Below are 19,612 nucleotides of genomic sequence, written 5' to 3'. Positions count from 1 at the left end.
GCCAGAACAACTGCAGAAAAATCAAGTGCACTAAAATAAGGAGCGTAATTAATCTAAATACATGCAGCTTTCATCAGCTGCAAGCACTCATGTCAGTATAACCAGTTCACTGGAACTGATAATGCAAACTATGAAGGAGGAAGAAGCACATCTATAATTTGATGTTCACAATCTTTATAACTACTTAGATTATGAATGAAGCTTGATTTATAGGTTGAATCTATAATTCTGGCAGCTGAAGAAAATATTACACTGGCTACAGAAATGGACATGAAGTCTTGAAGGTATTTCCTAGTGCCTTTTTAGTATAGGTTTGGTAGTGTATTCTATACATTAGCCTCAACCACTTATTTCTTGCACTTGGGCAAGTATTCTTGTCATTATTTACAAAAACCAGGCTGCATAAGTCCCAACAGGCTTCATGTCTCAACTAGTACAGCCTCAAGACTACTTTGATATTCTGGCTATGTTGCACATCACCTCCAACCCCACTTCATACCCGATGTCATGGCTGGGAGCAAGGTACAGTTTTAAGGCAGCTTCCAGTGTTTGGGGAGGCTGTAGGCACATGGCGTCTTTTAGCTCTTTCACTCCTGCTCAGCAACTTCATCACAACAATATCATTGCCAGAACAAAGACAAAGCAGTTCACCAGACTGGCTAAATACTAGTAATTCTTATTAAACTACTACAGTGGAAAGGGGAAAACGTACTTTCCAACATGAGCACACATATTTAAATAGTTTGTGTTTGCACACGTGAAACAGATCTTGTAGCCTTGTTTTTCTGGATCTCTTTCGGACTTCTGCGAACAGCAACTCAATTCAACTCAGGTTGTATGACATAAAACCCCATTTACTTTGTTTTTATTTTGTTGCTATGTAAACAAGAAAAGCAGACCACCAATCCTAACTTTTTGGACAGATACTTAAGAGTTCTATAAACTCATGTACGTGCTCTAATTACTGTACAGTTTTATATTATCTTAAGGAGTAGCTGAGACTTGCCTGCTGCGTCATGGCAAAGTATGACCTTATCTGATCCAACCATACTGAAGCAATTCCTTAAGGAGGAGAGGAGAAAAAAACCTACACTGGCAAGCTTAATTAAATGTCGACTTTTTTTTTCCCCCCAGGTTAAGCCAAGACATAACAATACTTCCCATCCCACCTTTTTCCTACTTGCTTTAGACTAAGTACAAGCTTAATCATCGTTCTTGATTAGCTGGCTTTGTTCTATTCAGCAAGACCAAGAAGTAGTGCAGTGGAATTATTTACAGGAGTAAAGTTATTAAAATTTGTATTTCAATTAAAGGCTTAAGAACAAAGCAATATGGGGATCTCACAGGTTAAGGCAGAGTAGAGAGCAGAAGACTTGCCTCAACGCAAAGAGCAGTCCTACTGATGCAAGCATGGCAACATTAATTGTTTAGAGAAAAGAATCATACATACATCTAAATGAAATTTCTTCCCTTTGAAAAGCCTTATCAATTACAGAATGAAGAACATCTCGTCTGATTTTGACAAACTCAAGTTACCTTTAAAGAGAAAATTAGTCCTTGAAAGTTGCCATGACAAATTACACTGTTTAGAATCAGCTGTTTCTCTTAATGCAGCATAGAAATTCCTATTAACATTATTTCCAAATGAATAAATATATACTATTTTAAGATATCTGAAGAATTAAAAAATGGTTTATTTAACAGAATGTCAGCTTTAGCTGAAATCAACCACATAATTTAACAAGGAGAAAGAGAGAATTCTCTAAGTATGTCAATTGAGCTGATTATATTAGCTTCTCTTACCTCAGTGAAGAAGTAGGAAGATGTACACCTTTAATAAAATGAACATGTGGGTATTTCTTGAATCCATTTAGCACCTAACTTGCAATTTTTAGCTATAATGAATTACTGTAGGAAATGCAATAACAGTTTTGACTAGATATAGGCATATTTTGAAATAAACACTAGGGCTGAAAGAGGTATACTTCTACAAGGTGTTATACTTCTAGTTTATAACAAAAATTTAATGGTACAATTTTATAACACGACTGGCACGATGTCAAAGACCCAATTTTGAAAAATTTAAACACACCAAAGCATGTTTTAAAGTGTTCAAATCTAACCCAGCTTTACAACAAATTACTTGAACTAATAAATCTTAAAAATAAGCAGAGAAAACAAGAACACAATTACTTTTCTAAATAGTATTTTCTCTACAGTTCCTTCTTCCTCTTTCTCCAGCTTACTGTTGATTACACCTGTAGAAGTGATGGCTCCTACTATTTACTTAATTACTAAGAGTTTGTAACTAGAGTAGTTCACATTCGGGTTTAACAAGATCCTCACTTTCCAACAAGTACTTTTCACCAACCCTCCCTCCTCCTTACCCAGAGGAATTCCTCTTATCCTTTAGACTTCAAAATAAACTGCTTTCAGCTATCATTTCCTTTTACTGCATACTTTTCCCTACCTTTTTTCCCATCACGAACGGTACTCTGATCTTGGAATACTCACATAAAGACCTCAGCAATTCAGAAGTATTACATACTTTTCTGGTATAGAACATCTGCTATGAACATTCATTTTCCCTACAACATCCATGGCTGTGTCACAAATTATTTATAAACATGGCTGGATTTGCAGGGGATGAATGAATGGAAAATAGCCCTCTATTTAAATGAGAGATGGAAGGACAGCATAGAGCAGCATACTTGTACTGGTGCTAACTCCCATTGCAAGACAGGATAAGCGGTTTCTCTGCATACTCAAACTGCAGCTTCTTTGTCAGCCGACACAAGTTGTATAAAGCAGAAGCAAGTTACTTACCAAACTATTTATGCAAGGTTATTATTAGAGTGAAAGGACTAGTCATACGATCACAACTCCATTGGTCTGCTACAAAACAGAGTACAAGCTCCCTCAAAAACACAGAGGAAAACAGTTTCCCTTTATTTGCACCCAATACTTTGTTGGGTGAACACTCTTTTTGTCATAAAATCAGATCTCAGGAAGGCCACAAGGTCATAGTCCCAAGCACAACACTACCTTTTAGCACAGCAAAGCTCCCCAGGATCTTCACCCAATGGTCTTGGCTACCCTGAAACAGTGACAACCATCACACTTAAACTTTGCCTGCAGCTTCAAACTCCAGCATGGGCATTCCCACATTGGTTTGTCTTGTGCCATTGCTGTGAAGACATGTTTTTAGCTGTAACATGAATGACGGGCCTTTTGCTTATGCAACTGGCACACGGGCAACCAGACCTGTGCAAAGGAAGAGGAAAAGCCTGCACAACAGCAGGGGGGCTCCCTTGGAGCCCTGACTCAGGCACGTGGGGAGCAGAGGGCACCAGCTCCTGCCACTCCACATTTCAGTGGGTGATGAAGGCCACAGCCTTCCAGCAGGGTTGGGACTGAATGAGGGAAACTAATTAGCATAGAACAGTTTTAAAACAGAATATATAACTTGGCAACACTTGAGTCAGGCCCCACAAACTCAGGCTTCACCTGTCTCATGCTCCGGTACGAAAGAAAACAATTAGTAAAATAGTTGGAATGTAGAAACAGGATAAGAGAAGCCGTAAATTAGGGAACAGTCCTTGGGTATGAACTAGAAAAAAGACACAAAGTTTGAGGCATCATGATAAAGGGGGCCCAATATGCCAACAAGCCTGGGACCATCTGGGCAGGATGGATAACAAGGTTGCTGAGCTTGCAAAAAGGAGATAATGAAGACAAGGTCACCCAACTGTGTACACTGAAGAAGAGGAGAAAGAGGAAGATTTGAGGAGGATGACCCCTGACGAGCACCTGAGAAAGAAACTGCGCAGGCATATCAGGACATTAGCATATATTCATGAGTTCCAGGAATAATGATGAGTATGTATTAAATTTATTGGAAACCTAATGAATATGTAACTCTTTTGTAACATAAATCATGTACAATTTGTTTCTCATTGAGACACACGTTCATGGAAATATTCCAGTGTGACTCCCAGCGCTGCAATAAAGGATACCTACTCAATAGTCACATTGGCTATTGAGTGAATTTTTTGATTCAGGACACCTGCACAGGCAGGACCTCTGAAAAACACACACAGAGACAGATGGCCACCATCAAATCCACAGAGACCCAAGCCTTTTAAGAAATGCATGCTATCTGACCCTTCATACCACAAAAAAAGCCATTGTGCCCCTGATACCATGAGCTCACAGCCAGCCTAAGCCATTGCAACCCAACAGTACCTCAAAGAAAGAGCCACCTGTCCCCGGAGCAGCCCTCATACTCCCAGACTGGGTATTGAGAACCTAGCCTGAGGTAAGATGACCTCAGAGGCTTGGAAGATGGTAGTGGAAGCCAGGCTCAGGCTCGAGGCTCATCACCTCGCTCAGTTTAGCTCAGCCCCACTCCTTTGCTCCCAAGCCACGCCCCCTCCCTGAGACCCAGAGCTTTCGCGGAAAAGGTACCGTGTGTGTCCGTCCTCCCCCCGCTCGCTTCTTATTGGCTACAGTAGAAGAGGCGGGGCGAATCCGCGGGGAGTGACGCGTCGGCAGGGGGAGATCACGTGGGCTAGCCCCCTCCCCAGTTCGGCCGGGGGCAGCTGGAACTGGTTGGCAGCTACGCCGCAAAACTCTCCCACGCACTGTTAGGCGGCCTTGGGCAGCGGGAGGAGGGGCAGGGAGCCCGGGTGGCGTTGCTCGCAGCCCCGCACAACGGGGTTGGAGAGCCGGGTGCAGCGCTCTGCCAGGTCAGTCCACGTCGCCGGCCGGGGACACGGGGCCCGTGGGGGTGCGGTGGGGCTGTGGCGGCGGAGGGGACGGTCGGTGCGTGCCCCTGAGGAGACCTGGGCCTGAGGGGGATTGGTTCGCGCCCCGGTAGCGGGAGCGTGCAGGGGAAGCGGTGCCGCGCTCGCCGCGGGAGGTACTTGCTGGGTTGCAATGCGGGGAACTGCTGGTGCCTGGCCCTGAGGAGAACGGGGGAGGATGGAACTCCTCCCCGCTGCAGGCAGGCGGCCTCAAGCCGGCTTCCTCAGTCAGTGCTCCCCCGCCCCACTCTCCCGGCTCCCCTCACGCACCGCGCCTTTTCTTGGTCCCGCCCCTTCACGCCTCGCCCCGCCCTCAGGCGCCGCCAGCACCCCGGCCCGGCGCTTTCGAGGGAAAGGCACCGTTTTCCTGTTCGCTTCTTAGTGGCTGCGGGCGGAGAAGGCGGGGCCGAAGCTGCGGGGAGTGACGCGTCGGTAAGGGAAGGTCACGTGGGGCACCTCCGCGCCGCCTCGCTCCTCCCCGGTGCGAGCGGGGGCAGCTGGAACTGGTTGCCGTTCGCTCCGCCCCTTCCACTCCCTCCGCGCCCTGCGCTGTCAGGCGGCTTTCGGCAGCGGTCGCGGACCCTGGCCGCGGGAGGAGGGGCAGGGAGCCCGGGCGGCGCCGCCCGCAGCCCCGCATAAAGCGGTTGTAGAGCCGGGAGCAGCGCTCGGTCAAGTCAGTCTGTGCTGTTGGCTGGGTGTAGTGGCGGGGGACGGTTGGTGCGTGCTCCTACGGGGGCCTGAGGCCTGAAGCGGGTCAGTTCGCGCCCCGGTGTGGGGAGCGTGCTGGGGGAGCGGTGCTGCGCTCCTCGCGGACGGTTCTGGGGGGGGTGTCGGTTGGGGTGTTGCGACTTGAGGGGAGGGATGGCATGGCGCTCAACTCTGAGGGGATCCGTAGGAAGAGTGGGTGGTCTGGGGAGCGGGACGACGCCTGCAGCTTTCCTGGAGGGGGATGGCAGCGTGCCGTGTGGCGGTGAGGCGGGGAGAGAGAGGCTTGCGTGTCGCCGGGGGGTGACCGAGGTGCCCACATGGCCTGGAGCGGGGGTATCTTGCCGGGAGGGCAGCAGGCGCGCAGAGCTTTAGGCGCTGCTGCTGCGGCCGCCGGGCCCGGGCTGTCACCAGGTGAGGTTGGTTTGGCGGGCTGCTGGCCGGGGGCACGCCCGGGCGGCGGGTCTGTTTATTTACGTGCCTGCCGAAAGCCCTCGCCCGGGGCGGTCCGGCGCCTGTCGTGTTATGTAAGTGGCTGGGAGGCTGGGACGGGCGCGCCGCCTCCCGGCCGGGAGCCGCCCTCAGTGCTGCGCCGTGCGGGGCTTGCGGTGGGGTAGCCGCCCGTGGCGGGCGGGGAGCGCTCAGTAAGTGCCCTTTAGGCCAGTCAGCGCGTTGCGGCGGGCTGGACAGTCTACGGCGCTGGTTGGTGGTGGGGGGGTGTTTGCTCTGCTCTTTGTGTCTGCTCTGCACTAAAGGAACACACTAACAATACTAACAGGTTGTGTTTTGCTATTCTTGATCTCGTGGACTAATGAGACAACTCCGGATTAATTTTGTTACTTGCTTCCTAACCAGGCGGTTGCAGGAGGCACAGATTAATTTTCCTATTTTTTTCTTTCTTTTATAATCGATAGCTTGTATTGTAGATTGTTAATTGTTTTAATTCATTAAAGCATGCACTGTTAGATGGAGATTAGCCTTCAAAATATTTTAAATGTTAGAGTGAAACAGTTGACAAGTGGAATTATTTTTCAATAATAAATTTTTCCTTAGATTTTTATATATATATATTCTAGCAGTGTTGCCTCTAAAATTAGTATAGAAAATATTATAAAATCAGGGGAGTGCTGTTTGTCTTGAATAGAAATGACTCATCTAAACTGCCACGCAGCTAATCTCTTAGTAAAGGTGGTTACTCCTCAATAAAATGGATACAGGGTTTGAAAAACCTTTTAAAAAGTTGTTTGTTGTTGTCTTGAGTACTAAGAGCTGTGGGAAGCATAGTACAAGTTATTTGTCCATGTCATTTCTAAGTGAGGAATGTTGGTACGATCATACACAAAGAGCTAAATTACTACCAGGTTGAGATCTTGTCAGCCACACCAATAATAACGAACAACGCTTTAGCAAAGAGGAATCAAACCGACGCTGTTACGGTTTACTTGCAAATGTGCCCCAGGCATTTCCTGCATTTTCAAGAACTGTCTGCAAAACTGCTGTGACATAGCTATGAGAGAAGAGTCTGCTACATGAATAGGTATTTAAGAAATGCTGAACACCTTTAAGTTCTTGTTATTTAAAATACAGCAGATGCATTATAGGTGAACATAGTATGTCAGATAGGGATCTTGTGTTTGATTACCAGGGCTGGCTTGGCCTTGCAAACAGGTAGTTTGGTACTGTAAATAACATCTTAAAGATACTTTTTTCTCTATTTCTACATATTAATATGATGCTGTTTCAAAAATAGTATTCGGGCTTTGCTTCTTTCTAAATGTCAGTATAGCCCTATTGGTAAAATTCCTGTCTTGGAATCAGAACAGCATGTCCAAATCTTGTATGCAAGTTTGTTTTCTGTCCAGTGTTAATACTGCAATGCAGTATGAGAGAGCTGCTGACTTTGTGGTTGTCCTTTCTCACGCAGTCAAGGTGTGGGGGGAAAGGAGGGGGCAGGAAGAACCTTCTGGTTGTTTGGGTGAAAAATGAGTTGATGCTGTAATGTTTCTAAAAATTCTCCTGCAGTTGTTAGAGTGAATGTCCTGACAAGCATATCCTCTTTGTTCTAAAACCCTGGTGTTGTCAACTATTACTACTTAATTTTATTACATACCTAATTTATTACTTTAGATGTACTTTATAATATTCTGATACCTTGTTAGGACCAACCACAAGCAACAAAATTTGTTCTTTGTACTGTGAGTTTAATCGGATTTGAATAGATACTTAAATATTAAAGGTATAGCCTGAAGTAATGCGAGTTGATATTTTTTAGGCTCGAGAGTCTAATGCTGTGAGTAAAAATGATGAAACTGTCTTCTAATAGCAGTTTTGTGTTGTTAGGCTCATATCTCTTTGTTCAGCACAGCATCAGATCTAATGCATGGTGGATTTTCTATTGCTGTGTATAGTACAGCTTTCAAGAAGGTAAAATATAAGTACAGTACCTTCTCCCACAGTGCGTGGTAGTACTCACACACAGGCTTCCCAAGGGAGATTGCATGGGGCTGTGGTGCCCCACATCAGCCCTGTTCCTCCAGTGTGCATTCTGAGCTGTCGAGTGACTTGGCTGGGACTGTGGCACTTTTCCCCTGCTTCAGGCCAGAGTTGGACCTCTCTGTGGTGTTGTCTGTACTTTTAAGGTGGAGAATGTCTGCTCAAAATCAGAAAAATAAAAGTAAAAATACTACAGCCTTCTAGTTCTTACCCCTTTGATCTTTATCTGCAAAAAAACAGAGCGATATTTTGAAATAATGGAGCATATGTTTACTTTTTGCAGTACCAGTAGTCTGCACTGTGGTCTGTGATGAAATGTGTGCTAATGGTATGAAAGAACCTGTTTGTGCACAGATGGTCTTTATTTTTCTACAGATAACTAAGCAAGTTCAGTAATATAGTGGTTATAAATATTCCTACATTAAGAACCAAATGTTTGAAACTATTAAAATGCATTACGGGAATATCATGGCACCTAGGTACCTAGATGTCTCATTTTAATTGTTTATCTAATTACCTTTGAAAAATCCCATTAAGTACCTATAAAAAACTTACATACCTGGATATCTTAAACACTCATTAAAAAGCTACTTTTACAAGCTGTATTTTACTGTCATTGAAAAATCTGTGTTGTGTATTATCCAGTCATCCTTAAACATAATGTTATCCAAGAGAGTTTTGGGTCGATAGCTTTACATCAGAAATTTCTACTAATGCTTTGTTAGATAGGGTTTTGGGTCTTTCTCAGGAGTGAGGGGGGAGAAATGTAACACGGTGTATTTCAATGTAAGTCTGCTGCTTTTTGGCTTTCTCATCAGCATGTTGCCAAATACTAAGTCCATGCAAATGATCGAGGTCTCAAATTATCTGTGTCATCTACCTTCTAGGAGCTTAAATGAAGTTGGTTTAGTTGATACTCCAGCCTAAATGAAGTTGGTTTAGTTCATACTCCATTAGAAGCATCCTAGAGAAGATAGAAGTTAGAAACTTTTGGATTGTCTTCATGTATGTTAATAGTTGTACTTGATGATCTCAAAGGTCTTTTCCAACCCAAATGATTCTCTGATTCTATTTTATGATTCTAGGTACTGGAAGAGCAGCATTTTGCTCTTCTCTTAATCTTGGAGTTATTTTTGTTATGAGCTCTGACTATTTTCAATATAAATCTTCCCTTCCCCCCCAATTTAGAAAGCCAGTGTAGAATTTCCTGAGACTTGGTGTGTCTCTTCTCTCTTCCACCATTAGATGTCAATGTGTATTTTTCCTTCTAGAGCTAAGTATAACCAACCATTTTGCAACCCTTACAGCCAACTCACAGTTGATAAAGTCAGCTTTTCATTCAGATCTATCTTAATATCATTACCTAAAGTTTCCTGCCTAATTTTGAAAGCCTTCTGTCCATACAACAAAGAAAGTTCAAGGCTTTCAGGCTTGTAAGTCTCTGCAGTAGGGAAAAAAAAAAGTGATTGCATTGTACTTCAAACCTGTCTCAATCATTGCCCTCGTAACACTCTAGTTAGAAGTCAGAGCCTTGCAAACCTATTTGAGTTGCTATTAAAAATCTCATTTGTATTGATAGAGAGCATGTCATTTGACTTTATGAATGCTATGAATATTTATGAGTCTAAAATTTGTTCAGTGTTTGCAAGCTAGACTGTTGTCAGGATTGTCCCAGATTACTTGATATGTATTTATCTAAGCTTGAAATACTGCGCGTAAGATGTGGGACAGCAGCCAGCCAGTACCTCTTGAAATATATTGGAAAGCTTAAGGAAATTAAGGGGGGGAGCGTGTGTGTGTGTGAAATCTACTAAAGCTGAAGGGTCATGAGGGGGTTTTATATACCACCAGATCTGTAAGTCAAAAGGTTCAAATGAACTTCGAGCTTGTAATTATTAAATTATTTCTGTGTTCTGGTATATTTTGACTACAACCAAAAATTATCTTGGTCTTCTCCATCCATGATGACCTCTGCTACCTCATTTTAGAGGAAAGCTATGCTGTTTTGTTATACGTTAATAGTTGGTCGTGTTATGCCAGAAGGAGAGTCTGAAACATCTTCTTTTCTCTTCTTCCAAGTGCCATTAGGGGTCCAGCACTGTTTGCTTGCATCTTCGTAGAAGTGCCCTTCTAGAATCATGAGGGGGAGAGCTTAGGTTCCCTATTATTTAGGGAAGTACATCAACTCCTGTTGCTCTTGTACCCCTTCAGCTGCCCACGAGGAGGAGAAAAGTGAAAAGAAAGCTTTATAGGCAATATTAGAACAAAGAGTACATTGTTTTATCTTCTGTTCAGCCTGTAGGATACTATGCTTAAAATCTTTGTTGCTTTTGTTTTGAGTGTATGAAGGCAAGTAAGTGGATTTCTGAAACTGCAAGATTCCAAGTCACTTTTCTTCCCATCTAAGACCATGAAGAGAGCTTTGTCTTGTGGCAGGGGAACCAAGATTGCACATGACCCTACCGACTAGGCTGTGCATCTCACCCCTGCTCTAGAAGCCTTGCAGGCAGCCTATTTTATACAGTGAGGTTGGTTGATGGGCAGGGTTACCTGAGTCAAGCTTTTGAAGGCAGGTCAGTACAGCTCCAGGACTCAGAGTGCTGCTGCTGTGCAGTCACCATCTCCTTGGGAAGCCTCCAGAGATTGTGAAAGGTAAGGGCTTGCTCAGCAGAAAGAGGGGAGTGTGAGAGAATTGAACTGTCACAGGGGAAAGAATGCATTTTTGTTGTAAAAGCAAGAATTTCTAGGTAGAGAAACACTTTTTAGTGACGCGTTGATAACATTGTGTGAATGTCTACCTGGGTGAGACCTCTCTTTCTCATGAGGAAATGACTGGGATTCAGGTGTTCATTGCTTGCTTGCATGTAAACTGCAGTCCATAAAAACTGACCAAAGGGAGGAAGTGGGACATAAGATGAGGGGCAATCATGTGCACCCCAGGCTAGCATTTAGACACATGTAGTTGCAGCAGATGTGAATTCAGCTTTAATACTTTTGAACCCAAAGGCTGTTTAAAAATGGTTGTTGCATAAGGACTTCTAGTTCATTAATCTGCTCCGTTGACTTTGCTAATACTTACTGATTAGGAAGCGTTTAATCTTTTTAATGTAACTGTTCTAGCTTGTTTCAGTTCCCCTGAGCAGACAGTTATGACCCCTCTGAGCTGAGGATTTTTACATTCTCCCAAACAGTCCATCTTTACTGGTGTGGGGAGCAGAGAGGTTTTTGTTATTCTTTGTCACCTGCTTTGGTGAAGCAGTGCTGAAAATCTGAAGGAAGGAACATAGGGTTTAAAAGATCACCTGACACCTACTGGTCAGATGATTTGCCCGTCTGGGGTTTCTTGCCAATTCCCTCTGGGAATTAAATTACTTCCTCTTCTCAAGAACCATCAGAAACTAGACAGCTAAACTTAGGCTTTTTTCCCCCTAAATATCATGTTTTGAAAGTACAGAATACCTTATAAGTGCATGATAATATACAATATAAACTTGATTCATTAACAAAGAGCAGATCTATTTTTTTCCTTACTGTGTGTTTACATACAGTGCTCTGCTAGAAAAGATGTCTCTTCAAAATGAGGTGTAGTACTTTGACCCTAAACGTGAATGTAAGTGAATACCTGTAGCTGCAGTTCTGCTAGAAAAATCATGTCTCTGTGTGATGCTGTAAACTAGAGTGTTTCTTCTCCTGATACACATCCCTTGAACAGGTTGAGTAGGTCTTTCAGATAAAATGCCTTTCGAGCAGGATTTTGACGGCTTTACAAAGTCAGTTTACCAAAATCTCCTTACGTTTAACTTCTGTTATATAGAAAAGTAACATTCTTTTGCTAGGCAGTTCAGAAAAGCCCACAAATGTCTTGCAAGTAGGTACATGGAATTTTTGCAATATTGGCTAAAAGCTTTATAGACTTAACAGGATTTCAGATTTTTCTGTAGGAATGGGTGGGTAGTTAATTGATTTGGAATAAGACTGATGTGCTGTTTTTTGTCAAGTTTAGTTTTGAGTCATGTTGCATCATCTTTGGAAACGGCTTTTTTTACAAGGCAAAAGCCTGTTCTTGGGGAACTCGGTTGAGGCTTCAGCTGTCACGTACCTGCTTTGTAGCCTTTGGCAAGGTGTTTTTGCTTACTTCATCTCCCCTTTGGCTCCTCTGCCCTTTCAGTGAAAGGGTGTCCAAGCAATGACAATCGGTGAACACAGCCAAGGCCCTGAACTGTTCAGTGTCATTATAAATGCACACTAAAGCAGAGAATATAAACTACTAAACTCAGATTTTTGTGTCATAGTGGACTGGTTTCATGAGTCCGTTTTTAGTATCAGCACTGAAACATGCTGCACTTCTGTGTCTATAAATAACTGCTAAAAATAAATGCTAGAATGTGTCACTGTTAACATACAGACCACCTAATGACACACACGACAAAGTTCATAAAAGGCGTGCCCTTCATGGAATTCTTGTTTATTAAGTGAGCTTATTTCTAGCTTCAGTAGCTTGGGATTTTATTATTTACAGAAATGTTACTTGTAAAAGATTACATGCAGAATTGGAATATATGACCAGAAACATCTGTATTGCTACCATTTTTTTCTCTCATTTTACCACTGAGAAGTCATCTCCCTTGACATGGAGAGAGGGAAATACGGGAGTAAAGGCAGCACTAGTTAGAAAAGGGATAGATTAAGAGAGGAGGAGGAGATCCAGAAGAAAATTCATAGATGTTTTAAACTTCAGACCTTAACTAACTTGCTGATTGCCCAGGAGGTATGAGGATTGATTATGAGCTTTTTATTTTTTTCCTACTTGGTATCTTTAGCTTTTCTTGCTTTCAAGGTATCAGTTAAACTGCACTGTGCCCTATGAAGGCAAGGGCTAGTAGTAGAGCTACTGAAAGGTAGATTTTTCTCTAGGGCTGTTAATCTTCTTGTCATTATTAAAACTGTTACTAAAGGATTTCTGACCGACACTGTACTGAAATGAAGCGCTTTTGTCCTGTTCAAAAATAGCAGTAAAAACATGATACTTGCTTGGTTTAAAAGGAAAAAACACCACCACAGTGATATAAAGAAATGCATTAGTTGAGAGCATTGCAAGGTTAATTCTGCATATAATTAGTATGATTATTTTACAGCCCATGTCCAAAGGAATATACTTGGATGATGATAATCTGGCAACATCTGGACTTGTACTTTGATATGGCTACTACTTTCATAGATAATATGAAAGGATATTTTACATCAGTAGTGTTTCTGCTGTAATGGGGAGAGTGGGATTCTGCCAGCTTTGTTCCATCGAGTTGTGTATTGGAGGAGGGTAGAAAATTGAAGCAGAGTCAATCTTCCAACTACTGTTCTGGCTACAGAGGCTATAGGCAGTCCCTTCCTGCTGTGGTGTTTTGAAGACTGGTGCTTCTAGTTGCTGGTGCTCCATGTGAAAGGCTGGAAGTATTGGTAGGGGAGCAGAGTCCAAGGTGATGAACAACTCGCTACCTGTGACAGCAGAGAGCTGTCAGCCATCATGGATTCTTCCCCTTTTTCCTTCAAGGTGGTAGTGCTTGTCTATGAAACCTTCCTTGGGTTTTGAAGAGGATGTCAAAGAATAGCATAGGGAGACACGCAGAAGCTACTGCTTGCCAAAGGTCACAATCTTAAATGTCTTAAAACTTCCAGTGGCCTCTTTGGGAGCAAAATTAGGCAAAACAGAGGTAGTTGAAACATCTCGGCTTAAGACTGATGAATGATCCATGATACTGATACTTTCATATGGTATTTGATTTAGTAGTCTTTTTCTCATGCCAGTGTTGCAATGGTGTCTCCTACAGCTGGATGCTATTTTCTGGGGCTGCTGCTGATTTTAGAGTTTTCTATTTTTACTGCAGACTCAAACAGTAACATCACTAGTGGCTTGCTTCCCTGTTAGTGGTGGGATTTGTTTCCTCTTACTTAATGCATTACATCTGTTACTGTCGTGTTCCTAAAATGTAGTTATCTTTTTCCTCCCACTGTAGGAGATTTCAACTATCCTAAGATAAGTTTTGCAAGTATGACTTCTTCTCAAGTCAGTTTTGAAGTAAGAGGACCATCAGTACCAGGTACCCAAATCATACTTTCTCCTTTTTGTATGGTTTAACTAGAAGAAAACTGAACAGAAGAATGTTCAAAGGCTGTCTTACCTGTTTTCCTCAGAGGTATAAACATGTCAGTTCAACTATCAGAATGATAAGTCATTATAAAATACACTAAGAAATTTCACATAAGAATTTGAAAATGAGATTTGGGGATTAATTTTTACTTGTTTCTTCAAACAACAGTTTCATAGTGTGCTAGAGCTTTTGATGCTAACTGAAATGGTTATGGTTGTTTTAAAATCGGTGTTCTGTCTCTAGTAATTTTTTATTCCATGGAAACAAGTATTTACATTCTGGACCATGATAGTCAGATGTGCATTGACGTGTTCATTCTGATTTTTTTTTCTCTCTGCATCTCTGTTGAAAGTTCTTCATTACAAGATGTGACCTCTGCTAGGAGTTAAGAACAGAAAGAATATGCAGCTTAATTCAATATTCTATCTGTGCAAAAATGTGTAAAGTAACTTCCCTAATCTAAATGAGGAACACAAGGTGTAAGATCATGTAGAACACCAAGATTTAGTGTTGATAAATTGCGCTTATTACTTTGACCTTCATCTTTCGGAATTTGGAAGGAAGGTGTGTTGGGTTTGCGTGGCAAGGTTTTGGTAGTGGGGGGGGGCTACAGGGGTGGCTTCTGTGAGAAGCTGCTAGAAGCTCCCCCTGTGTCTGATAGAGCCAATGCCAGCCGGCTCTAAGACGGGCCCGCCACTGGCCAAGGCCAAGCCAATCAGCGCCTCTGTGATAACATATTTAAGAAGAAGAAAAACACTTAGAGCTTTTGCAGCCAGAGAGAGGAGTGAGAAGGTGTAAGAAACTCTGCAGACACCAAGGTCAGTGCAGATGGAGGGGGAGGAGGAGCTCCAGGTGCCGGAGCGGAGATCCCCCTGCAGCCCATGGTGAAGACCATGGTGAAGCAGGCTGTCCCCCTGCAGCCCATGGAGGAAGGATGAGGGGGTGTAGAGGTTCCACCTGCAGCCCGTGGAGGACCCCACGCCGGAGCAGGTGGAGGCACCCGAAGGAGGCTGCGGCCCGTGGGAAGCCCACGCTGGAGCAAGTTCCAGGCCGGACCGGTGGACCCATGAAGAGAGGAGCCCATGCCGGAGCAGGTTTGCTGGCAGGACTTGTGACCCCGTGGGGGACCCCACGCTGGAGCAGTTTGCTCCTGAAGGTCTGCACCCCGTGAGAGGGACTCCATGCTGGAGCAGGGGAATGATGAGAGGAGTCCTCCCCCTGAGGATGAAGAAGCGGCAGAAACACCGTGAGATGAACTGACCGTAACCCCCACTCCCCGTCCCCCTGTGCCGCTGAGGGGGGGGAAGGTTGAAGCCGGGAGTGAAGTTGAGCCCGGGAAGATGGGAGGGGTGGGGGGAGGTGTTTTAAGAGTTGATTTTATTTTCTCATTCCTCTACTCTGTTTTGCCTAGTAATAAATCAGATGAATTCCCTCTCTAAGTTCGGTCTGTTTTGCTCGTGACAACAATTAGTGAGTGATCTCTCCCTGTCCTTATCTCGACCTACAAGCATTTCGTTATGCCTTTTCTCCCCTGTTTAGTGAATGAGGGGAGTGAGAGAGTGGCTCTGGTGGGCACCTGGCCTCCAGCCAGGGTGAACCCACCACAGAAGGTCACAAAAAAAATAGTTGGTGGTTGCCTAACAGAAGCAGATGAATGTGGGAGCACGTACATATTGGCAAAATTCCTGTTACAAATACCAGATGGCATAAGTTTCTGTTGTAGTTGGGGAGAAGTGATAAAAATGCTATAAAAGTTTTGACATCTGCCCCATGTTAGACCTTCCTGTGTTTCTCCCATTTGATTGGGAATTTGGGAACTGAACATCGACACAAAATGTGGACATGAAGCCTTTAGTAAGGAGCAGTGTTTTTATAGCATTCTGGAGAAAACTTTAAAATGAAAGAGTAAATAGACCTTAGATCAAAGAACGCTATAAAGCACTGGTGTAGCTATACAATGGAGTATTGCAAGTCATGCTCTGTTTGCCCTGTTTACAGTGTTGCTTCCACTGTTGTGATGGCACTGTCACTAGCAAAGTTGAATTTGCATGTGTAATTTTATTCTTTTACTGATAATACCTGCAGCAAAAGTTCGAATTAGGAAGAATTAGATCCTGCTTCAGTGGCTGGTTACAAAGCATTATCTGCAAAAACTTATATATGTATAGCATAAAGAGGTGACACAGAAGGTTGCTTTTGCTGTGCTTATGACAATATTGATACTGTTAGTTTTGACCGGGGAGAAGAGCTTTGAGATTCAGCAGTGGCAAGATGCAGTCCTTTGAAAGAAGAGGTGGGTTTTCAGAGCTATCAGCAGTTCTACAAACAGCAAAAATTCCAGTTTACTTAGAAATGTCAGGTACTGATTTTGTCACATCACCATGGTGAGTAGTTAGTTGGTAAGACAAGAATCCTCACCTTGAGCGCAAATGTGCTCCTTGTGTCCTCATCACTGTCTGTTTCAATTGATGTTAAAGCCAGTGGTTCCAAGCTAACTGGCAGGGTAAGAGGGCATCATAAGCATAGGAATGATGCTTTGATTCATTCCCTCTAGCCAAACCAGTTCTGGAGCCAAACATTGGTGATGAAGCCCAACACATTGATATAGGCTTTTACATATTTGTGACACGGAGTGGTTCATTTCTGCCTCATTTTAGTGGAAGGAAAAGGGTCACTGGTTACTGGCCGTGACTCCTTTGGGTCTTCACTGGAACACAGTCCCATACCAAGAGACTGCTTGGTGGCCAAAGGTTGGTTAGTTATGAAACAAAAAATGGAGCTTCCGTTTCTCAACTGTGCACAAGGATTCTGCTTCAATAGAGCTGGCCCAAGCAGAGAGATTGCAACATCAGTAAGGCTGTTGCAAGCTTTGAGACTGGGCAGGAGGCCTGGAGTAACTTCCTCTTTCCTGTAGCTGAAGGAGCTCTGCCAGTAGCAGCATTGGATTCCCCAGCAGGGGAGGGGAAGAAGTTGAAGACCCCTGAGCTCTAAACACAACACCAAACCAAACCCCACTGAGTTTAGAATTGCCTTTGAAAAAGCAGTTCCAGTTTATCATGCATTTCACTTGCACCTTTCCTGGGAAAATTTAAGCAGCATTTTACAAATCCTGATTCAGCCTTGCAGTGTAATTGTTAAAGTGAGTTTAGGAGTGACTGTGCACCTTGTTCAAATGTTGCCTTTGTGTTGTACCTTGCTGAGTGCTAAGTATTCACTGAATGTTCGCACATTTTTGTTTAAATGGCCGGAAACCTATTCTAGCTAGTTGCTGCTAATAGAATTTAGATGGCACTTCAGAGATTGGCCCATGTGTACACTAAAATATACAAAGTGCTGCTATTTTAAAGGAATATTAAAAGAATTTTAGCTTCTCTTTAATATCTCCAGTCAGAAATTCAGGTGGCCTTCCCTGCCCCCTTCATCTTCCCCCTGCAAAACCAAACCATAATGTGCCACAGTACAGAATGGAAAAGGTAAAGCACCTGACAGGCAATTGTGTGCAGTGAATTGCATAGTAAGTATACAGCTGATTTTTGTCTGTGGGTATATGCTTACGGTGAGCATCCAGAAAGCTTGGGTTTTTTTTTAAATGAACTGGAACAAAGTATTTTATATAAAAAAAGGTTTATAGTTCGGGTGTTCTCAAAGGTTATTTCAGTAAGCTGTTTTTAGGAACAAATGATCTTAATTCTTGGCTCTTGTAAATTTTTTTGCAACCCCTGAGTCCGCAGGGGTTTCTTTGGTAAACAAACCTAGTGACATACAAACTTTATAATTGTTGTTGTTTTTAGTCATATATGTCATACAGGTTTTATATTAAAAATGAAGATAAGTTGCAATGTTAACTTCAACTCCTGGACATCCCAGAATCAAGCATTCTTATACTACTGTAATCTTGTTTTCTTTCCATATGTATGTATGCATTAGTGTAGACTATGATAATTTAATGTGTTGGTTTTTTTGTGTAACAGCATTATGTTTTTATATAAAATAAAAAATGGAAAGCATAGCAGCAAAATTAATTTTATTTCTTAGAGGAATAGAATTAAATGGTAGTATTGTCTTGATAATGATGTTAGCAAGCTCATATTTGTCTGCTTTCTAGATTATTGGTGTGAATTTCAGAGAATTATGTTTTTAGACATGTATGTTACTCAGTACTCTGTGTGTGTGTGTGTGTATATATATATATAAAGCCCCCAACCCTATACAATGTATAAGAAAAAAACGTGATTCTTCTTGACAATAAGCATTTTACAGTGAAATTCTGCCTGCTGCATTTGCAGAGGTTTTTGAACAATATTACTGCAGGGGGATTTGGAAGCCAACCCTTTTAAAAGCAGGGGTTGTCAGTAGTCCCTCTCTGTGAGGTCTTTCCTTATGATGGGCAATGAAACACTGTTGTTATTTTGAGTGGGGGGGAAATTTTTTTGTGAACCAAAAAGAGCGAATTTGGATGGGTGTCTAAAATACTTGAAGGTTTAACCATGTAGGCTGTACTTATTAATTCCATATAGGTTTGAGTAATGATAATTGTGGGGTTTTTCTGTTTGGGTTTTTTCTAGGAGAGGTTTTCGCAATATGCGGAAGCTGCAGTGCTTTGGGAAATTGGAATCCACAAGTTGCAGTGGTCCTCCAAACTGATGATCGGTAAGTTGAGGTTTTTTTTGTTTTGGGGTTTTTGGTTGGTTGGTTTTTTTTTAATTTGTTCCCTTTGAAGTAGCTGGAGTTTTGAAGCAACAAATTTATTATGGCTTTGAGTTTGTAAACTATTGATCTACACAGACTATTAGTAAAACTCTCCAGAATTTTTTGTGTTGTCCCTGAACGTTTTGAATGTTTAGGAATGTGTATAAGAAAATGTCTAATTTAGGTATGCTTGTCTAGTTACAGATGATGCTTCTACCATTGTGGGTGTCATATTTCAGTAGTTTAGTTGTAGACTTTTTGAATAAGGAACTGCTATGGGAAATTCTCAGTCCCATAACTATACAGCAAGTTAATAGATGTTAATAGTGTTTACTTTCTTTTTAACCTATACAAGTTATTATTGTGGCTATAAAGAGATGGAGAGAAGAATATATAAAATGAGAGCTACATTAAAACTCATAAGTGGTTTGTGTGTGTATAAACATGAGTGTGAATGAAGAAAGTTTAAATACAATGGAGGAATTCAGTATTTTTTTAAAATCATGCCCAGTCTATTGCTATTTGTATGATGCAGGAAAATGGGGCTCACAAGATGTATTTATGTCAGTGACTTGCTGCGTGATCTTGGATGAGTCCCTGAATTATTTCATCATGTTTTCTCCATCTGTTAAATAAGGATGAGAATTCTTGCTTCATTAGAGCACTTCAGATCTGTAGATTAGAAAGTGCAGTTTCAGTTCTACGTATTTATTGTGCTTTGTGCATGTTTGGCTAAGTTATGTTGTAAAAACCTTTCTTGCAGCACTACACCAA

General features: G+C 42.5%; 2 protein-coding genes across 10 annotated transcripts in view; one reads left to right on the top strand and one right to left on the bottom strand.

Annotated features, from left to right (window-relative positions):
• The window catches only part of SHLD1 (shieldin complex subunit 1), a 78,222-nt gene extending 73,623 nt beyond the window's left edge, over positions 1-4,599 (bottom strand). The window contains exon 1 of one of the 2 annotated variants that reach the window (XM_054820649.1): positions 4,468-4,599. The gene's annotated coding sequence lies outside the window, so the exon portion shown is untranslated. The remainder of the gene's footprint in view (positions 1-4,467) is intronic. The other variant, XM_054820647.1, reaches the window with a different exon arrangement.
• A 6-nt stretch (positions 4,600-4,605) lies between these two features.
• Positions 4,606-19,612, top strand: part of GPCPD1 (glycerophosphocholine phosphodiesterase 1) — a 45,785-nt gene continuing 30,778 nt past the window's right edge. Inside the window, exons 1-3 of one of the 8 annotated variants that reach the window (XM_054820629.1) lie at positions 4,606-4,748; positions 14,015-14,098; positions 18,715-18,799. In XM_054820629.1, coding sequence (XP_054676604.1) covers positions 14,050-14,098; positions 18,715-18,799 — 134 coding nt within the window. In that variant the 5' untranslated portion in view covers positions 4,606-4,748; positions 14,015-14,049. Of the gene's footprint in view, positions 4,749-5,309; positions 10,656-14,014; positions 14,099-18,714; positions 18,800-19,612 lie in introns of those variants that run through there. The other 7 variants (XM_054820630.1, XM_054820633.1, XM_054820631.1 and 4 more) reach the window with 7 other exon arrangements.

This window comes from Grus americana, chromosome 3, assembly GCF_028858705.1.
Source record: "Grus americana isolate bGruAme1 chromosome 3, bGruAme1.mat, whole genome shotgun sequence".
NCBI classification, from domain to species: Eukaryota; Metazoa; Chordata; class Aves; order Gruiformes; family Gruidae; genus Grus; species Grus americana.
Note: the sequence above shows the minus strand (reverse complement) of the source record. Positions and strands in the feature narration are given on the sequence as shown.